This window comes from Choloepus didactylus, chromosome 10, assembly GCF_015220235.1.
Source record: "Choloepus didactylus isolate mChoDid1 chromosome 10, mChoDid1.pri, whole genome shotgun sequence".
In the NCBI taxonomy this organism is placed as follows: Eukaryota; Metazoa; Chordata; class Mammalia; order Pilosa; family Megalonychidae; genus Choloepus; species Choloepus didactylus.
Window position 1 is genome coordinate 105963600 of NC_051316.1, and position 21056 is coordinate 105984655.

The following is a 21056-nucleotide window of genomic DNA, read 5'->3' on the forward strand; positions in this document are numbered from 1 at the left end:
AGATAAAACTTAGTGAGTGCATATTTTACAGAAAATCAGGTAGGAATCTAGGTATTTGGGGACTACTTTTGGTAAGGACATGGAAGCCAATCTTTTTAAAAATTTTAGCCATACTAATAGTTGTGTTTTGGTATCTCATTGTGGTTTAATTTGCATTTCCCCGATGACTAAGGAGGTTGAGGATCTATTCATGTGCTTATTGGCATTCAGGTGTTTTCTTTTGTAAATATTTCTTCAAATCTTTTGCCAATTTTTAATTGGGTTTTCTCTCCTTATTATACAGTTATAAGGTTTCCTTATGTATTCTGAATATGTCTTTTCTTAGATATATTTATTACAAATATTTTCTCCCATTTTGTAGCTTGCCTTTTCCTTTTCTTAGTGCTATATTTTAAAGACCAAATAAATTTCCATTTTTATAAAGTCCAATTTGTATATTCTTTATTTTATTATTCATGCATTTGATTTTGTATCTAAAAAAATTTTGCCTGCCCCAAAGTCAACAAAGATTTTCACCCTGTGTTTTCTTCTAGAAATGTTTATAGCTTTAGCTTTTACATTTAGTTCTATGATCCATTTTGAGTTAATATTTCTATGTGGTATTGGCTAAATGCCTATGTTCATTTCTTTTTACATATAGCTATCCAGTTGTTCCAGAACCATTTGTTGAAAAGACTTTCCTTTTGGCAACTTTGTCAGAATTCAGTTGTGTGTATTTCTGAACTCTCTTTTCTATTTCATTGATCTATGTACCTCTCCTTTAGCCAATACCACAGTCTTGATTCCTATAGTTGTATAGAAAGTCTTGAAAGCAGGTATTGTAAGTTCTCCAGTTTCATTCTGTTTTAAAATCACTTGGTTATTCTAGGTTATATGCACTTCCAGATAAATTTTAGAATCATTTTGTCAATTTATACCAGAAAAACAAAAAACAAAAAATGCCTTCTTGGATTACAACTAGTATTGCATTTAATCAATAGATAAATTTGGGGAGAAATAAAATCTTAACAGTATTGAGTCTTACAATCCACAGACAGGGTGTATCTCTCCATTCAGTTATATTTTTCTTTAATTTCCCTTGGCAGTGTCCTGTAGTTTTTATTGAAGAGATCTTACATGATTTTTGTTAAGTTTGTTACTAAGTAATTTAGGGGTTTTTGCCCTATTGTAAATGGTATTTTTTTTTTGAAATTCCATTTCCCAATTGTTTGCTGCTAATATGTAAAAATACAATTAATTTTTATATTTAGTCTTTTGCCCTTCAACTAGGCTAAATGCACTTTTAGTTCCAATAGTTATTTTGTAGATTCCTTCAGATTTTCTTTATAAATAATCATGTTACCTGCAAACAAAGATATTTTTATTCTTCCCCTTCCAGACTAAGCTTTTTATTTCCTTTTCTTACATTATTGCAAGGGCTCAAGCAAGTAGTCTCTGTAAGTTTAGTTTTCGGCAGTCTAAGTATAATGTGCATAGGCATGTTTCTTTTGCATGTGTGTCCTGTTTGGTGTTTCTTGAACTTTGTGAATCTCTTAGTTTATATTTTACACTAAATTTGGTAAATTTCAGTCATTATTTATTTAAATAATTCTCTGCTCTTTTTACTTTGCTCTTCCTCTGAGACTGTAGTAGTTATCTGCATTTAGACCTTTTGATATTATTCTGTGAGTCCCTTAGATGCTGTTCAATTTCTTTTCAATCTTTCCTCTCTCTCTTCTTCAGACTGAAAAATGTCTATTAATCTCTGTGCAAGACCGGTGGGTATTTTCTCTGTCATCTCCATTCTATTAAGCACATCCCATTTTCAGTTCTAAAATTTCCATACAGTATATGTATAGGAGTGTGTATGTATAATTTCCTTGCTAATATTTCTTATGTTTTTTTCAGTGCGGGCATATTTTCCTTTACCTACTTGACCACAATTTTAACAGTTATGTTAAATCTCTCTCTGATAACTTCAATCCTGGGTAATCTTAGGGTTGGCCCTTACTAATTGTCTTTTCCCTTAAGAATAGATCAGCTATAACTGGTTCACCATATGTCAACTAATTTTGGATTGAATTCTGGGTATTCTGGATTTATTGTATGAAAACTCTTGGGTTCTTTTATATTTCTCCAAAGAGAGTTGATGTTTTTGTTTTAGCAGGCAGTTAGCTTGGTTATATTCCAAATGCAAACTGTCTTACCTGTAGTGAGTAACAGCTCAAATCTCAATTGTTTTATTATCTTTAGTTGGGCTGTTTGGAGTCTGCCTTGCACATGTATGGCTCAGAGTCTCTATATAAAATATTAACATTTTTATTAATATGAATATATGTTTTAATCCCCTTTCATGAATTAGTATTGCATAACAAGTATTTTTTATAATAATATTATATCAATCAAGGTCAATTTAATACTCTAATATCATTAACCAGTCCCCTAAAGTTGGACATCAAGGTTATCTCCTATTTTCCAATATTTATAAGTAATATTGCAATCAGTATAATAGTACATAAAGCCTTTCCTGGATTTAGGATGGTCTCCTTAGGGTGGAGTCCCAGAAGTGGGTCAAAGGGATGGACATTTTTAAGGCCCTTTTTATACTGCCAAATTACTTCCCAAAAGGGCTGTACAAATTTGCAGTTCTTGCAGTAGTTTAAGAAAATGATCCTTTCACAAAGCCCTTGCTAGCACTGGATATTATTAAACCAAAAAAATTGCTGATTTAAAAGATGAAAAATTATAACCAAAAATTTATGAACACATATATACATAATGTTTTAATGCCAGCAAAGAGATCTTTCTGGCTCCATGTCTAGAGACAAATGAAATATGGTTGTTACAAAGAAGAAGACTCTGAAAAATGAAATTGTGAACTGAGAATCATAGGTGGTTACAATGAGAGAAGAAAAGGGTTAGCATAAAGGGAGATGTATTTTCACAGGAAACTAAAAGATGGAAAAAATGCCAAAAGTGCATAACAATTTAGTTCAAATCTTTGAGAGTATTCCCAGAAAGGCTGAGACTTCAAATTTGTTCAATGCATGGTGGGCAAATTTGAAAGAAAACAAAAGTAAAACAAGCTTTTAATATTGCTTTTGGAAGAGTAGGAACAAGAAAATGATTGTCCCATTGCATGAAACAACTGAAACCTTATTACCAGATGAAAGTATAAACTAACTTTATTCTGAATCTGCCAGATCTATCATATATCAACAAAAAATCTAAAAAGTAGGAAAGGGAGACTAAAGATGTTTCATAAGGAATGGAGTTCTTACACAGAGAGGAGATAGTAAGTATTTACTTCGATGTATCTGCCTCAATTTAAGTCTCCAGACCCAAGCAAACTACTTTTCTAGGTGCTAAAATAATTTGAAGACATGTTTTCAGAACCACAGAACTAGTGATAATCTTGGAGAATCAAAACCGGCAGAAGGTTTCCAAAAGCCCAAAGAAGGATAAATCTTATCCTGTGTTCAAATAATTAGTAAAGAACTCTTGAAACTTGCTTTTGATTCCCAACAATGAGGTCAGTTAGTAAAATTTACATGGTGATCATGGGAAGGGAAGTTGGGAGTGCTAGAAACCATCATAGATTCACTGAGAGTAAGTAAAGCCAGAAAAAATTGCCTTTCTACCTTAGAATTCTTTCTTATACGGGCAGGACCAGAGAGAAGCCATATACACATGATATCTGATGTCAGCAAGATATTCAACAACATTTCTCATAGTAGTATTAATTTTTGCATATGTTTACCCATATATTCTATCTTCCCAATTAATTGGACGCACTATGATGGTGGAACGTATTTCTTTTTCACTTATCAGTCCATATCCACTTCTTGACACATAGCAAGATCTCAATAGATATTTATCAAATGAACAATGGATTTTGTTTCCAAAGGGGAAAATCATAAGATGCTTGATATTATATTCACATGGATTTGTTTTTACACAATTAAATGTTCCCAAAGAGCGTTCATTAAAGCACCTATATCAACATGAAGAGAGTTCTCCAGCCATGAGCTATCAAGTTATATTTTCAGTCTAGTTCTCTTCAACGTTGATATTCATGCCTTAGGTAAGGACAGACCTGGCATAGGATAATAGGAAAAGCAAGGACCACAGTTAAACTTCTCCACCCAACCCTTCTTACTGTCTCTGTGACCTTGTCCAAGACAATCTCTTCAAGCATCAACTTCCTCATATTTAAAACAGGGATATGAGCATCAAGTTGATTGCACTCATTTGTATTAAATGATTTTGACATACATAAACTATTCCTGTTGCTTGGAATGTATTTTGCCCTTGGAAACTATTCACTTCTTTTCTCACCTCCTTCTCCTTTTCATATTTATCTAATTCATAGAGGGAAGAAAGTCAGGGAACAGTGAAAACATGAGATCACAGGCTTAGGACAAAAAATATCTTGAGAGACTAGAAGAAAGGCCTGAAATATACAGATACAATTTGGTAGTACAAAATGTTCTTTACCTTGGTTTAGGAAAATCAATTCCACAAATACGTGATGGAAAAGACCAGATTTATTTGCAGTGCATATGAACAAAGAACTGAGGGCATAATGAGTAGATGTCAGCTGCCAGGAAAATTGAAGCCGTCCTGGTCTGCATATTATAAGTTTCATTTTCAGAGAAAGAGAGGTGATAATCCATTTCGGCTCTGTGCCAGTCAGATCACACCTGGATTGTCATTCCTAGTACTGAACATCAAAACTCAAAAAGGACTTGAGCAAATTGGAGTATGTTGGAAAGAGTCTAACAAAATGTACTTGGAACTTGCGGTGCATATAAAAATTACTAAGATTTGAAAACAATGGCGTAATACTCGGTGTGAAGTGAAATAGTCACTCTCATATACAAATGATTGGAATGAAATTGGTATAACTTTCCTGGAGGGTAGCTTGACAATGTGGGTCAAAACCCTTAAATGTGTCAATTCCCTTTGGCCTAGCAATTCCTCTTTTTATTCCCAAGAAAATTCTACACAGGGATATATAGGGATGTGTAGAAAGATTTATCAATAAGAATGTCTGATACAATATTATAGTGAAAAATTGGATACAATATAAAATTTAGACAATGTAGAATTGGTTAAATGATGGTACACAGGACACTATTTTACAGTCATTAAAATTATGTTGGAGGTGAATGCTTAATGACATGGGATAATGTTTATGGCATCATTTATTAAACTTTTATTAAATTCCACAAGCAATCTCGGCTCATTTTCCAAAAATTAGAGAAAAAAAAATGATCTCACTATTCAGAGAAAATTACTGTTAACATTTTGGTGGATATAAGTATAGATAGATAGATAGAAAGGTGAATGAAGGTATTAATAGTCACATAGAACTAGATGTAGATCTAGATATGTGTACATATACAGACACATATATGATACATGTTAATAATACAACAGCAAAAGTATCGAGCAGATAGTTGGATCACAATATATACTTGTGATATAAATGAACAAACCAATGTATCATAGGTATTCTTCTACAAAACTCACGTGGTGTATTCAATTAACAAACAATATAACCCAGCTGTAAAAACATGCATAGAAATGCGTGGTTAAAAACTAGAAGTAACAAAAGTCAGTTGCAAGCAACAGTATTTGACTTTATTTTCTTTGTGCTTTTCTTACTATTTTTAAATTTTCTATAATAAATATGGATTGCTTTTGTAATCCAGAAATTCGTAAGTTTTTAAAACATGATATGAGGAATGGTTGAGGATTTGTAGGAATATTTTGCTTGGATGGAAAGATTATGAATGAACACATGAATAATCATCAGACAGCTGAAAGGTCAGATCTTCAGACAACTAAAGGGCCTTATCTTCAGACTGCTGAAAAACCATCCTGTGGGTGAGGAAATAGCTTGACTAATGGTTCCAAAAGGCAAGACTGAATCTAGAAGGTGGAAATTACCGGATACTCACTTCTTAGCCAACTTCGTGTACTCGGATTTGCTCTCTTACTTTATTGTACCTTCTGGATGTCGCCCTGTGTTCTACTCTGCTAATTAATGAGCTATATGACCTTGAGCAAGTCATTTGTAGTGTCTTCGAGCCTCAGTCTCCTTATCTTTCAAATGAGGATAACTGTGTCTATCTTATCTAATTACTAAGAGTGTCACTTGGGTTGCTGTCATTGGGAAGGAAGTGTAGGTGTGGAATGCTATGCAGTGTTTGCTGGAAGTCAATGTCTTTTCCAGTTGTGCAGTAAGTTAGTAACGGGACACGCCTAGGACTTGGATCTCTGCACCCAGTTCATCTTTTCCATTGCCCAGGGCTGTGATATGGGGTCAGTGTGGAAGGAGTGTGGATATCTTTGTCAATGGGACAAGGGGAGTATTCTGGTTACCTACTCCTGCATAATACATCATCCCGAACTTAATGCCCTAAACAGCAACAATCTGATTATGCTCACAGATTCTTGGAGTCAGGGATTAGTAAGGAGCAAAGGGGATATGGCTTGCCTGGTTCCACAGTGTCTGAGCCTCAGCTGGGAAGCATCAAACATCTGGGAGTTACGCAGCTGGCTGGGGCTGGAATCAATGGGAAGCTGCTTCTCTCGTATTTCTGCCACCTGGGCTGGGACGGCTGGAAGGCTGGGCTCAGCTGGGACTGTTGACTGGAGCACCTATACGTGGCCTCTCCATGCTGCTTAGACTTCTTATGGCAAGGTGGCAGGTTTCCAGAGAGGGAGTGTCCCAAGAGCCAGCATTCCAGGAGTCAGGCAGAAGCTGTGTTGCCTTTTACAACCCAGCCCTGGAAGTCATGTGGCAGTTGCATCTTCCTGATTACAAACTCATCCCTAAGGCCAAGCCAGCCCAGCCCATGTTCAAGGAGAGGGGAATTAGACCACACCTTTGATGGTGGTGTGGCAACAGTCATATTGCAGAAGAGCATGTGGTACCAGAGACTTGTGTGTGTAGGGGGCGGGGTCACCTTTGGAAAATGCACTGGGAGCAATGGGATATTTCAGAATATCTCATTATCGTGAGATAATGAGTTAAGCTTTGTTGGAGACTTAACACCTCTAGGTAATTCTTTGAGCCAAATCTTGGGGATAAATTGGGATGCCTTCATTATTGGATGATGGGATGATCCCACTCTGTCTGAGATGGCTAGATTGCACTAAAGTTCAACTGAAGAATAGCTGAAACTGCAGCAATAAAGATGGTTTATTTTAAAAAAAAGCCAAAAAAAAACTTTTGTTATGACTACTAAAATATTAACAATTCATTGGAGGAAAATTATAAAATATAATTAGTAACAATAAGAAAATTGTTTGAAATATTCCAGAGCTTACCATTTAGAAAGTAACTACTACATTGTCTTATTATATTTTTCAGTTTCATATATATATATATATATATATATATATATATATATATATACACTTTTGTATGTATATACACTTTCATTTATATTTTTTTATGTGTGTTTTTGTGTGTGTATTTAGGGTGCTTTTGTACTTACAGTTTTATAATAGACTTTTTAACTTTAGTTCATAACTTTAGATCATGAATACTAGGAATAACTTTTTACTTTTTAAATTAAAATATATTTATTTTTTCATTACAAATACACACATACAGTGGCCTTCCCACCAAATGTCAGCAAGCAGAGATAAATGCTATTAAATTTGGGTGAACAGCTATTCAGACAACTCTAAAAGAGTGTGTATAATTTTGCATAGGGAGAATCTTCCATTGCATTCTTCTCTGTACACTTTTTCACTCAATAATATATCATGGAGGGGTTTTTGTATCAATAAATATAGATTTATATCACTATATTTAGATTTAATAATCTCATGAAAGTCTAATTTAGTGATAGGTCATCATTTTTTTAATCAGTCCCCCATAAATGGAACTCTAGGTTATTTCCGTTTTTTCTTCTGAAATTATAAAGCCATGTTTAATAGTACTTTTACCATAAAAATGAACTTCTGAAGTTCCACATGAATCCCGAGAAAGCTGCAGACTCTTCTTTCCTGGGGAATCAGACAAATCAATACAAACCACAGTTTGGCTGCCTGTCCCTTCCTGGGTATTTGACTGTAGATAAGGACTCCATCTCTTGCAGCCTCTGTTTCTGCATCAAGAGGGTTAGGTATAGTCACCTATGTAAAGGGTCTGGCTTAGAAGAGGTGCCTTATGACAGGTAGCTACTATGATCAAAGCATCTCTAAGAGGTGGATGCTTATAAACGTCTGTGGTTTAGTCCCAGAGCTCATGGCAATTGCAAGTCATATGGTTTAGGGGACATGGGAAGTTTTAGCAGCTTCTGTCCTCTTCCCATTTGTATTCCCTGGGTGCTTGGGGGTCAGATGGGTTTTTGCATTCCCAAGCCACATATTTCTCTATCTGGCACAGTTCTGGGCAATCTAAAAATGCAATATCGCTGTCACCAGCTCGAGGAAGACATGGAGCCTGAATAATTTAACATGTCACCACCATCCATCATGATAGCGAGAGTGGGAGATGGAGCATATGGGGGTTGGCCCATCAGAGGCTGGCAGAGCAGGTCTGTGGATGGGGCTCCCAGACAGAGAGAGTAATATGCAAAGAAGAGCTATGAGTTAACTCTCATAGATCCAGGGAAGACTGTGTGTCCTAGCCTAGCTGCTATTCCAGCCCTCCCCATAATACAACTTTCAAGTGGTTCACATGCCCTGATTTGCCCTAGAGCCAGCCTGGGGGAAGCCACTACATCTCTCTCTCTCTCTCTCTCTCTCTCTCTCTCTCTCTCTCTCTCTCTCTCTCTCTTTCTCTCTCTCTCTCTCAGTTTATCAGCAAAATTGAGATAATAGTTCTGGTGTAGAAGGCTTAGCATAATGCCTGGAATATGTTAGATGCTTCCCCACCAGAAAGTCAACTCTAGGAAGTCAGGAATGTTTGTCTGCTTTATTACTGCTTTATCTTTAGTGTCTAGAGCAACATTTGATAGAGTGGCACTTAATAAATAATTGTTGAATGAAAGAATGAAAAAATGGATGTGTGCTGTTTTGTGATTATTTGAGGTGGACCCAGGATGGACTGAATAGTCACCTCTCAAACACTGGGCTAGGGAGGACCCAGGAAGCCAGCCCTTGGCCCCTTTCAGTGTGGCTCTGTAATGTCTCCACTCTGCGACCCAACTTTCCCTCTCCCTTCCTCTCTCACAGCTCTTCACATGCCCCATGCTGCAGTTCTGTCACCAGCATTGTGCTCTTACAAACAGAAAAGAGGGTTTTTGGTGAGGTGTAGATGGGATATTGTATATAAAGTGCCCAGCTCAGTTCTTATCACATCGCGGTGTGTGCCTAGCCCATCTTCTTGTGCCATCCCAGACCATTTAAGACCAGAAGAACCAGGGGCCCAGAAGCAATGACAAAGAAGATGCTTGTTCCAACAGATGGGTTCCAGCCGACAGATAATCTCTTCTTTTCTCTTGTCAGGCTTGGACCACTCTCACCAAATGGAAATTCCTGAGCATCCTTGTCTAATTAATGGCTGCACTTTAGTGCACTAAATCACCAATTTCATATTAAAATACTGACAGAGGGAGACCTTTTCCAACCATCTGAGTCATCTCCAAGTCAGTCCACAATTGCCCTGTGGCCCCTTCAGAGTATGTGGACACTCGGTACCTCCGTGCCTTGGATAGCTGCCACCTCCCCAGCTTGTCACAGCAGGCAGGGAGGCTGCTACCCACACAGCAGTGCACTGTTTTCTTCTCCTAAGTTCAAGCACTCCTTGAGTAAATGAGGAATGTGCCCTTCATCCCTACTTCCTTGGTCTCTGTGCTAAATATTTACATTGAAATTTACCATTTTCCATGTGAGTTATGAGTTAAATGACCCCCTCTTAACGATGGGTTTAGGGAGGTTATGTGTCATGTCCAAGGCCATACAGCTAATAAGTGAGAAATAGGATTAGAACTCAAGTCTGACTCTCACACCCTAATTTCTTTCTATTGACGTTCATCACCTCTCATGGCTCATGGATTAAGCCAACATAGAAACAAACTAGACTGTAGGTACCTTTTGGAGAGGGACCGTGGCTATTGCCATTTAATGGAATCCCAATTCTATCATTTTTCATCCAAGTCATATTTTAAAAAGATTTAATGTCTTAGTGGAGGCTGCACCTTATTCACCTCTTTCTCCTGTTCCCATATCCTGGCCCTTAAGTGTGGTCAGTAATATTTGTTGTGCTAGTGCCTCCAGAACTGAGTTGTCCAATATGGGGAGCGTGTGAAATGGGGCTAGTCTGTACTGAGATGTGCTGTGAGCATAAATTACACACTGGATTCCAAAGACATTGTGAGCAAAAAGAATGTAATATATCTAAGCAATGATATTTTATGTTAATTACATGATTAAATGTAGTATTTGTAATATATTGAGTAAAATAAAATAAATTCTGAGAATTAATTTTATCTGTTTATTTTTTACCTTTTTAATTTAGAACATTTAAAACTACATGCATGGTTTGCAAGCTATTTCTTTTGGACAGGCTAGTCTAGAGGCATCCTCTCTCAGCCTCAGTTCTACTCTATAAAGTGTAAGTTAATACTTACATGAGAGAAGTGAGGATCAGAAGGAGTTTGGGAAGGCAGGGATGACCTGAAGAAAAAGTCCTCATGTTGGTTGTAGGGCATGATCTTTGTGTGCTTGGAGACATGGAATGATGAAGGAAACATTAGCATCTGGCTAGGCCCAGTTGAGTTCCCATGAATAGTGAATTTGCACAAGGCCCAGGAGAGAAGCAGCAAGAATTGGAAATGTGCCTTGGCCTTGGAGCTCGACAGGCATGTTACTCTTCAGTGGTCAGGTATTAAGTCTTTGCTCCTGACCCCCCTGCACACACACACATACACACATTCCCAGATTATTTTACCTATGAGCTATTTTAGGCAGGTAGACAGGCCCGATTCCAATCCCAGCTCCCCCACTTACTACCTTCCATCACCTCTGTGAGATGCAGTTTACTCATCTGTAAAACAAGGATTGTGATGCCTTCCTTACAGGGATTGTTGTGGATGTTAAACAAGGTATTTAGTCATTATAGTGTTCACTAGCATAAGAACTGTGGAAATAGACCCTGTAGCCACTGGCTGGGTTCGAGTTGTGGTTCTACATGTAAGCTGTGTGACCCTGGCAAATTACTTCCTTTCTCTTCGTTTCCTCACTCATTGAAATGGAAATGAAAGTAGCAACCTACCTTCTATGGTTGCAAGGATTAAATGAGTTAATATATATAAAAGGTTTGGAGCAGTGCCTGGTAGGTAGGCAGTGCTATGGAAGGCGTAGCTTTTATTGTTGTCTTGGAATTGCCTGGTGACCTGACTGTCACCCTCACTCATCTGCCACAGGAAGGCAGGAGTCACGTTTACACATTCACCAAGGCAGGCAAATAAATGATAATTTGTTTGGGAAAGGAAGGAAGATAAGAAGGAAGGAGAAAAGAAGAAATGGAGGATTTTAGTGGAATGTTTAAAAGAAGAGTACATGTGTGGGGTACTTAAAGGGAATGTGGGTAGGGTCTGGGGTGGACTCCTGATAGGGACAGAGTCTCCCTTTTTCCTCTGCTGCCCAAAGCAGAGCAGGAAGAGTGACAGATGCTTCCTGTACATAAGGGAATTACTTTATTGGACGCCTTTGTTTTCCCCTTGACCAAGAGTTACACCAAGATGAACAGAAGTCTGTCTTTCCTTCCTCCCCTCCTTCCCCTCCCTCCCTCTCTCCCCTCCTCCTTCCTTTTCTCTTTCTCCGTCCACTTCCCCACCACAGCATATAGACCAACCCATACCACCCCTTCCTTCCCTCCTTATGTTTTTCCTTCCATTCTTTTTTTGTAACAGTCAAATATTTTGATGACAATTTAAAAAGCTCTGTTGGCCCCTGGGGACATTTGTTTTCCTGACTCTTCCAGGACCTCCGTGGGGTCCCTGCCAATTCCATTTCAAATGCGAGCCTTGAGACTGGAAACTGCCTCTGCAAGGGACTGCAAGGGGTGCAGTAAGGAGCAGGGCAGGCCACGGCTAGGGAAACGTTTGGGAGCAAAGATCAAATCTTGCTGTCTCTTGCACTTCCCTTTCTATTAGAATAAGCTGTCTCAAGGGAGTGGGGAGATGAATATTAATATTTCCATTTTGTGGAGGAAACAATTGAGAGATGGTGTCATTTAGTGGTTAATAGTCAAACTTGGGCATCAGTCACACCGGAGTTCAAAGTCCAGTTTCACTCCTTATTAGAAAATCCTTTTTTTCTTTAAACTTTTTAGTTTGAAGTCATTTCAAACTTATGGGAGGGACAGTTGCAAAACTAATGCAAACTCCATACAGAGAACTCCAACATACCCCACTCGTTGGATACCCAGATACACCAGTTATAACATTTTGCCACATTTGTCATTTATTTATTTATTTAATTCTTTCTTTCTTTCTTTCTTTCTTTCTTTCTTTCTTTCTTTCTTTCTTTCTTTCTTTCATTCTTTCTAGTTTCTGAGCATTTTAGAGTGGGTTGTATACCTACTTTTTTAAACTTTTAATTTTGATATAATTTCAAACTTATAGGACAGTTGCAAAACTAATACAAACCCATACACAGAATTCCAACATAACCCCCCAGAGATCGAGATCTGCCAGCTGTTAATTTTGCCATATTTGCTATATCCATCCATCCATCCACTTATCCATCTATTTGTCTTTCTATGTCTATCTATTTATGTATTTCCTAACCATTTGAGCATAGGTTGTATACATCATGCTCCTTGAACATTCAATACTTCGTGTACATTCAGTACATTTCCTAAGAACAAGGATAATGAGGTATGCAGCCATCTTAAGTGCAGTTATCAATTTCAAGAAATTTAACATTGATATAAAGCTTACTGTCTGTATTCCAATTTTTTCATATGTCCCAATAATGTCCTTTTGGGTCTTTTCTCCTCCCTTATTATATCCCATTCAAGATCACGTTACATTAAATTGTCATTGTCTCTTTAGCTGCTTGCCCTTTCTCCCTCCTTCCCTTCCTCCCTTCTATCCTTCCCTCCCTCCCTCCTACTTTCCTTCCTTCCTTCCTTCTTAAGGGTGGGGACAGATGTACAACATAAACTTTCCCATCTCCACTACTCTCAAACATACCATTCAGTGGGTTTAATCACATTCACAATGTTGTGATACCCTCACCACCATTGTTACTGGAAGTTTCCCATCACCCAAAACTGAAACCACATACCTGTTATACATTAACTGCCCAATCCCTCTGCCACCTGCCCTCTATTGTCTGTCTCTGTGAGTTTACATATTCTCCAGTATTTTCTTTGTGGTTACCATGAGGCTTAAATTTATCATCCTAAATATGTAACAGTCTCATTTAGTTTGATATCACATAACTTGGCTAACATACACAAAGCTTTGTTCCTATATCCCTCGTCTCCCCACCTTTATATTGTTCTTGGCACCAAGCATATTTATACATTATGAGTACAAAACTATTGATTTATCATTACATTTTATGCATTTGCCTTTTAGGTCCTGTAGGAAGTAAAAAATGGAGTTAAAACCCACAAACTCCACTGGCATTTACATTTACCCATGTCATTACCTCTTCATGTGGCTTAGCTCTATTGTCTAGTGTCCTTTCTTTTAACATTCAGAACTCCCTCTGACATTTCTCATAGGGCTGGTCTAGTGGTGACGAATGCCCTTAGCTTTTGTTTTTCTCAGAATGTTATATTCTTTCTCTCATTTTTGAAAGACAGTTTTGTTAGATATAGATTTCTTGGTTGGCAGTTTTTTGCTTTTGGCACTTTAAATATGCCTTCCCACTGCTTTCTTGCCCCATGGTTTCCAGTGAGAAATCCACGCTTACTCTCATTGAGTCCCCCTTGTGCGTGACACATTGCTTCTTTCTTGTGGCTTTCAGAATTCTCTCTTTGTCTTGATCATTTGACAGTTTGCTGTCTCTGCATGGGTCTATTTGGGTTCATCCTGTTTCATGTTTGTTGAGTGTCTGGATGTATATATTCATGTCTTTTGTTAAATTTGGGAAGTTTTCAGCTGTTATTTCTTCAAATATTGTCTCTTCCCCTAACTCTCTTTCCTCTCCTTCCAGGACTTCCAGATGCATATATTGGTAAACGTAGTGGTGTCCCAAAGTTTCTCCAGGCTCTGTTCATTTTTCTTCATTCTTTTTTCTTTCTGACTCTTCAGTCTGAATGATGTCAATTATCTTATCTTTAAGTTCACTGATTGTTTCTTTTGCCAGCTCCAATCATTTGTTGAACCCCTTTAGGGAATTTTTTATTTTTGTTACTGTGTCTTCAGCTCTGTTTTGGTTCCTTTTCACAATTTGCATCTCTCTATTAATATTCTCTTTGTGTCCATCTATAATTTTCCTTGTTTCTTTTAATTCCTTGTCTATGTTTTCCTTTAGCTTTTTGAGCATATTTAGGACCATTTTTATAGAAGTCATTTTAGGGATTCCCAGGTCTGACTTTCTTCACTGATGGTTTCCAATGCTTAACCTTCTTTGCCTGAGCCATCACTTCCTGTTCCTTTGTATTTTTGTAATCTTTCCTTGAAACCTGGGTATGATATTTTAATGTGTTGACACTGGGGTTCTCTTCCAGTTAAAATTATGACAGAGATTTCCTTAACAAAAGAGAGAGAGAGACAGAGAGAGATTGAGAGAGAGAGAGAGCGGGAGAGAGAGAAGGAAATAAAGAAAACGTCTTTCCCGGTCTTGGTGGTTGGCCTGTGTGAGTGCTCTCCCCTAGGGCTTATCCACACGGTGTGTCTAGAGAAGAGCTCCAGACAAAAGTGTAAGGTCCTCCCTGGTCCTTCTGCACATACCTCTTAACCTGGGCGTGTGCACATGACCCTAGGAATTCCTCCATTTGCATGGATTGAAATGTCCCCTCTTCCCTAGGAAACTGCACTTCCTCACAGTCTGAGCACTGCTCTATATGTCCAACAGCCAGCAAATCTTTGCCTCAGGCAGCTGAATTTGAATGTTATCCTGCAGCATTCTGTAGAAGAGCTCTGTGAGTTACTTTCTACACATAGGACAAATTCTGGATGGCAATCCCTTGATAAGTGTCCTGGTTCAGTCCTTCAGGCTGCCACCAGACAGACTGGCACAGACATACATGCTCCTAATACGTCCCTCCGGAACCAGGACCAGGGCTTGGTGGGAGCATGGGCTGGCTCCATGCTGAGCTGGTCAGGGGATTGGGGAGGGGCAGCAAGGGGACCACCAGATCCTACCATTTTTAAGTTCCCTTTTTAAAAATTCAGCACCCACCCTTTTACTGCAGTGTTTTAACTGTTTTCTGGAGCTTTGAGAAAGGTGTTTCTGCCAGTTCTTGTAGGTTGTTCAAAGCTTCAGTGTGGGGATGGAGGCCTGGAGGGTCTCACTCTACCATCTTGATCAGGGCAAGGCATCTATTTTTCTTTTCTGAATCTCTTTTGCCTCGTCTGCAAAGTGAGAATAATGATGTCTCCCTCCTAGGGGTACCGTGGTTGGAAATGAGATCATGCATGCAAAGCTCATCCCACAGGGCTTAGCACCTTGAAGCTTGAAGGACAGTCTGCTCCCCCAGTGTTCCCTCTTTAGTTGTTTCCAGAAGAGCAGTTTGTGTGTGAGAGGTCCAAGTTTGGAGCTGAACAGACTAGCCCTGAACCCTGATTATCCTTCTCATCAGCTGTCTAACCTTAGGCAAGTAACTTTGCCCATTCAAGTCTTAATTTCATTTTCTTGTTTGTTAATTGCACCTCCTTATAAGTATATCATCATGAGGATTATATGTACTAATGTATACAAATCTTCTAGGTGCATAGTAGATTTCTCAACAATGTTGCTGGAATGAGCAAATGGGTAATAACCATACTGCGGAAACAGTGGTTACAAATAGAATTTCTGTGTACTGAATGCCATTTCAAATACCCTACAGGAGAAAATTACATAGTAAATCCTTTGGTGAATTGAATTAACTTTTCCATCTAATGTGTGTTTTCTTTTCCTCAGGCAGAATTTTTGAATAGGTAATACGTTCACATGGTGCTTGATTCCAAAGATTCAAAGGGCTTATAGGGAAAAGAAGCCTCCCTCCCATCACGGTCCTCTAGCCACTTAATTCTCCATCCAGCAGACAACCACTTTTATCAGATTCGTGAATCTCCTGCCAGAGGTAGTCTATTAATGTAGGTGTCTGAAGCCCCAGCGACTAAACCATTTTCAAAACCAGGGTCCCTGTTTTCCCCTCCTACCCACTTGCCCCTCAACTTGTTTGCTCACCGATTGCCCTCCTACTGTGAGCTCTCACATCCCTGTTTCCTCTCTAGGGTAAATTGTCAACGTTTACAAATTCTTTAACCCTGCTTTTACTACATCCTGTTCTTTTTATTTTAACAATTGAAATGAAAATTACCTATACTTCCTTCCTTCCTTCAGAATAATTACTATCATTATTTTGGCATATTGGCTGTTTGCCTTTTTTCATCATCTTTTTTGTAATGAAGTCATAGCATGCGAATGCATTGCCCCTTCCCCCTCCCCTTACCCCCATCCGCTCTACCTCATCTTCCCTGCCCCTGACCTAGCCCAGGCTTTCATACCCTCTCACCTGGGTGGTCACTGAGCCTCCTAATGGCTTGCCCTGCTTGGAACCAGAGTGTCCTTCTTGGTACCCACACATTCCAGAATGATAGTTCATTCTCTTGCTCTGGAACTTTCCGTGGCATGCAACGTAAAGCCCTCAGTCCTTAAGTCAGCATTCTGGGCCTTCCCCTGTAGCTCCAGCATATCCTTCTCAGTCAGTACTTGCCTCGTTGTTGTCTCAGATCTCTCACATACTCCATCCCCTTGGCTTTTGCTTTAGCATTTTCCTGTCCTTGCAATGCCTATTTCTATCACTGAAGCCACATCCATCATCTTTCAAGCCCTGGCTTAAATCTTCCCTCCTCCATAAAGGCTTCCCAGATCCTTCATGTCATATGGATTGCTCTCCCCCATATTCCCATCACCATATTGTGCAGACAACACACACCATGAATTAGGTTTAAGAGTTCTTAGGATCCTATTTGTCCCCTCTGACCAGGATCCCATTTTTCCTAAGGATCCCATTTGCCCCACTGGCTGCCAAGGGCTGGGCTGTATTTATTTTTGTTTCCCCAGAGCCGGGCATATAGTAAGCACTTGAACAAAATTTTGGTGAAATTAAGTTGCTCACAACATTTTGTTAGTGGTAGGCTCATCATACTTAGCAGCAGTAGCTGTCAATTACTTAGTGCCCATTATTGACCAGTTATTTTATATATCATATCTCTTTTAATCCCCAAGGCAACCCCACAAGATTAATAGTTATTATGAGTATTTTATTGATAAAGAATCCAGGGCTTTGCAGGGTGAGGTGTCTTCTCAAGGTCCCACAACCAGGAAGCTACAAGGCCATGGTTGGAACCAAGATCTGCTTCACTAAGAAGCCTCAACTCTTTCCATTAATCGTGTGGCCTCCTGGGTCATTTAGGAGTTACCTAGAGAAGTCTGGAGATGGGGTTACTGATCTGGGGGATATGAGGTATTTAACAAGCCTTTGGAGGCCTCCAGGACTGACTAATGGATTGTGCTTCCTCCCAGGGGGAATCAGCTTTGGGAGAACCAAGGGGACGTCGGGTTCAGAGGCAGATGACGAAACGCAGCTGACGTTCTACACGGAGCAGTACCGCAGTTGTCGCCGTAGCAAAGGTACTTTGGCCTGCGTCCCTACACCTTAGAAAGGCTCAGAACCAGAGTTGGTAGGAGGAAACAGGTGATGTGCTCAGTGACAAACCTGCATCTGTTCCTCTTCACCCAGGTTGCAATCTGGTTAACACTTAGCGCAACATCTGGGTCTGCCTATGGTGGTGATGCTCCTATATCCTTTCCCCCTCCATTCTTCATTTACTTTCTGTCCTACCTCATTCTTCAGACAATTTAGGGGCAATTTTCACAAGTTTATGTGATTTAAGAAAAAATCAGCACAGGAAACGAAATAACTCAGGGAATCAGGTTGAAAGAAAAATACAAATAAGGAAAATGTTTCCAGTTCAGGTTGGGTCCATGCAGGTTATCCATGCCATACTTGTTATGTAGTTCTTACAATGAGCTTCCTAGAAGCCAAAGTGCAGAAAGAAACATACTGAGCAGTAACATATGCAAGATCTATGGGATACAACCAAGAATTTTTTCAGGAAACTCTACCTGCTGTTGAGATCAGAGACGAAGTTTTCCAATTGGTCCCTATTAATAGATCACCACGTGACCTTCTAGACAGTGTCTTCAATAGATGAAATTAGTTCCATGCATAACTATTTCTCAGCATGACATGCAGTGTAACCTACTGTCAAAATGCTGAAGTAGAACTCCAGAAAAGGCTGAACCTTGTGCCTGGGCTCACAGTTCAATGATAATTAAACATGCTCTGAAGGGGAAATATAGCATATATGCAACAATATCCTGTGAATATAATTTCTCATTACTGAGTGTTTTATAAGGATGGGAAAGTGGCAAGTTCCAGGTTGCATACTTGGAAGAGAACCTGGAGTGAAAATGTGTATTCCCATGCCAGTGATGAAGAGCAGATCCAGGGGCTTTGGTCACCAACTGGCAAGAAGCTAACATCCTCTTGCAAACATGCAGAGAGCTAATCAAGGCATGTAGCAGGCTGTTTGGACCTTCCTCCTCTGCCCACAAGTGGGCTGAAGAGGTGCCTGGGGCAGTGAGGAAGTTGTGTGGTATGGGGTATGATCTTCCTCACAAAACTATTTTGCCTGCACTCCACCCACAGAAGAACAGATGATGAGAAAGCAGCACAGATCACATAGCTTCCTTTTCGCTCACCTGGGTACTGAGGGAAGGGAAGCATGAAAGTTAAACTCAATGGCTGTGAGGCCCCTTACAGCTCTGAAAGATCTATGATCCTATTAGGAATAACAAGAGTCTCTCTCGTCCAACCTCACGATAGGGTTTCCCAGATTAACTGAAATGTCTTTGGCAAATCTTAGAGATTTTCATTATTATAGTTGAGCAGTGGTTGAATTGACAAGGAGTTTGGACTACCAATTTGTAAGCTCTGTGTCATAGTTCCCAAAAAAAGCAGCATGATATCGCAGGAAAACGATTTGAGTTAAGAAACCTGAGTTGAAAGTGTAGTTCTGCTGTTTATTAGCTGTAAAATCTTAGGCAACAATAAGTTGTTGCCTACTCCTCAGTTTTCTCTGTAAAATGGGCCTGACAACTACCTCGTAGGGTTGGGGTGAATTTTAGTTATGTAAAAACAATGTATTATGGTGCCTGGTATGTTATACACTAAGGGTGAAATAAGGCAGATATTATTGTTAGTTAATTCTCACTGTTGTTTTCCGTATCTCACTACTCCTGGCTCCTATCACCGAAGAGGCTCCGTGTGGAGCGTCTCCCCTGACACAGCAACTAGGAAGGTTTTGCTGCCTCTGCAGCCATTAGAATAATTGGGCCAATCTCACTCCCTCCCTTCCTGGCATCTGCTGCCTTGGAGATTTAGAAGTTGGTGATCAATGATTCTGAACCTGTTCTCTTCCTTCCCCAAATCGGGCAGCCAGAATTAGGGCTGGTGGTGTTGGTGGGCCCTCTGAAGGGCTGGGCTATTTACAGCTAATTGGAAAAACATCCCTCATGAGCATGCCCCTCATAAATCCGAGTTAAAGTTAAAGAAAAGCAAAAGCAAGCCATGAGGCTGGAGATAAACGATTTGGCCCTGCGCCTCCACACTCCCCAGAAAGCCCGGCTGTGAATCCAGGTTCTGGAGGACAGCAGGGCCGGGCTGCCCGCCCCCATCTCGCCCTGCCTGACCCTCCTGACAGCTGAACAGCAAAGCCGCCTATGCTGTCTGTCCTGGCGCTTCGCACCCCCTCGGTTCCCTGTTTCCACCACGTCTTCCTCTTTCTTCTCTCTATTCTGAGTTTTTTCTATGTTTGTTTTTCTCTCCCTATTTCCTCCTAAATTTTTAAAAATATCTTTTTCTTCTTCCTCTTCTGTCCTCTCTTTGCTACCTTCTCTATCACTGTCTCTACTCTTTGTTCGTTCCATCTTTCCTTTTATTCTCTCCTCTTCCTCTCCTCTCTTCATCTTCTCTCTCTCTTTATTTTCTCTTCTCCTCCCCCCACTCCCATCTCTCCACCACCCTGATCTTTTTTCCAGCTGTTCTCCAGTCTGTTCTTCCCCTTCCTTCTCCTCTCCCACCTGCTCCCTCCCTCCCTCCCTCTCTTCCTCTTTCCCTTCCTTCTGTCTTCCTTCCTTCCATACTTACCATGGATGCTTGTTAAGCACTAACGACATGTCTGACACTCTTCTGGGTACTGGGGACACAAACCAAGCAACAGTTTTTAAAAGTCCTGTTCTCCTGGAGCTTGTGTTATATTAAAATATAAATATATTCAATGGTGACGAATGCTGAGGAGAAAAATACAACAAGGGGGATTGAGAGAGTTGGGGACACAGGGGCCTTGCTCTTGATGCTGCATTTGATGTGCTAAGGTTGTGAGTGTGGCTGCTGCTGCATGGTTGTATGTTGAGCATAGGGCAGGAAGCTGGTACTGAAAGAGCCTCCACTCCAGCTAAGTGACCTAGAGCCAAAGGTCCACATCTGCAGAATCCACAGTCCCCGGGAAAGGGCTGTGGCAATGCTTTGCTATTTCTTTTACCTTGTTCTGGAGTTGGGACATAGTCAGCACTCATACCCTAATGGGAAAAGTGCCTGGCACAAAGGTGAGCCAGGGGAGGTTCTGCAGTCCTTGGGGATGAGAGAGCTGCCTCCAAAAAAAAGGGACTATGAGCATGGATTCTGGTGGCAGCTGCCTGGGTACAAATCCCAGCCACACCCCTTACTATGTGCCGTCTTCAACATATAACTTAACATGTATGTGTATTACTCTTCTAATCTGTAACATGAGAATCATAAGAGTAAATCCCTATGAGGTTGTTCTAATGATAAAATTTAGTATCTGTAAAGAATTCATGTAGGTGTTTAG

The 21056-nt window shown here is 39.8% G+C and overlaps 1 protein-coding gene across 3 annotated transcripts in view; it reads left to right on the forward strand.

Moving 5' to 3' along the window:
- ASTN2 (astrotactin 2) overlaps positions 1 to 21056 on the forward strand; it is a 926574-nt gene that overhangs the window by 289505 nt on the left and 616013 nt on the right. For all 3 annotated transcript variants that reach the window (XM_037797191.1, XM_037797194.1, XM_037797193.1), the window contains exon 5: positions 17647 to 17754. In XM_037797191.1, coding sequence (XP_037653119.1) covers positions 17647 to 17754 — 108 coding nt within the window. The remainder of the gene's footprint in view (positions 1 to 17646; positions 17755 to 21056) is intronic.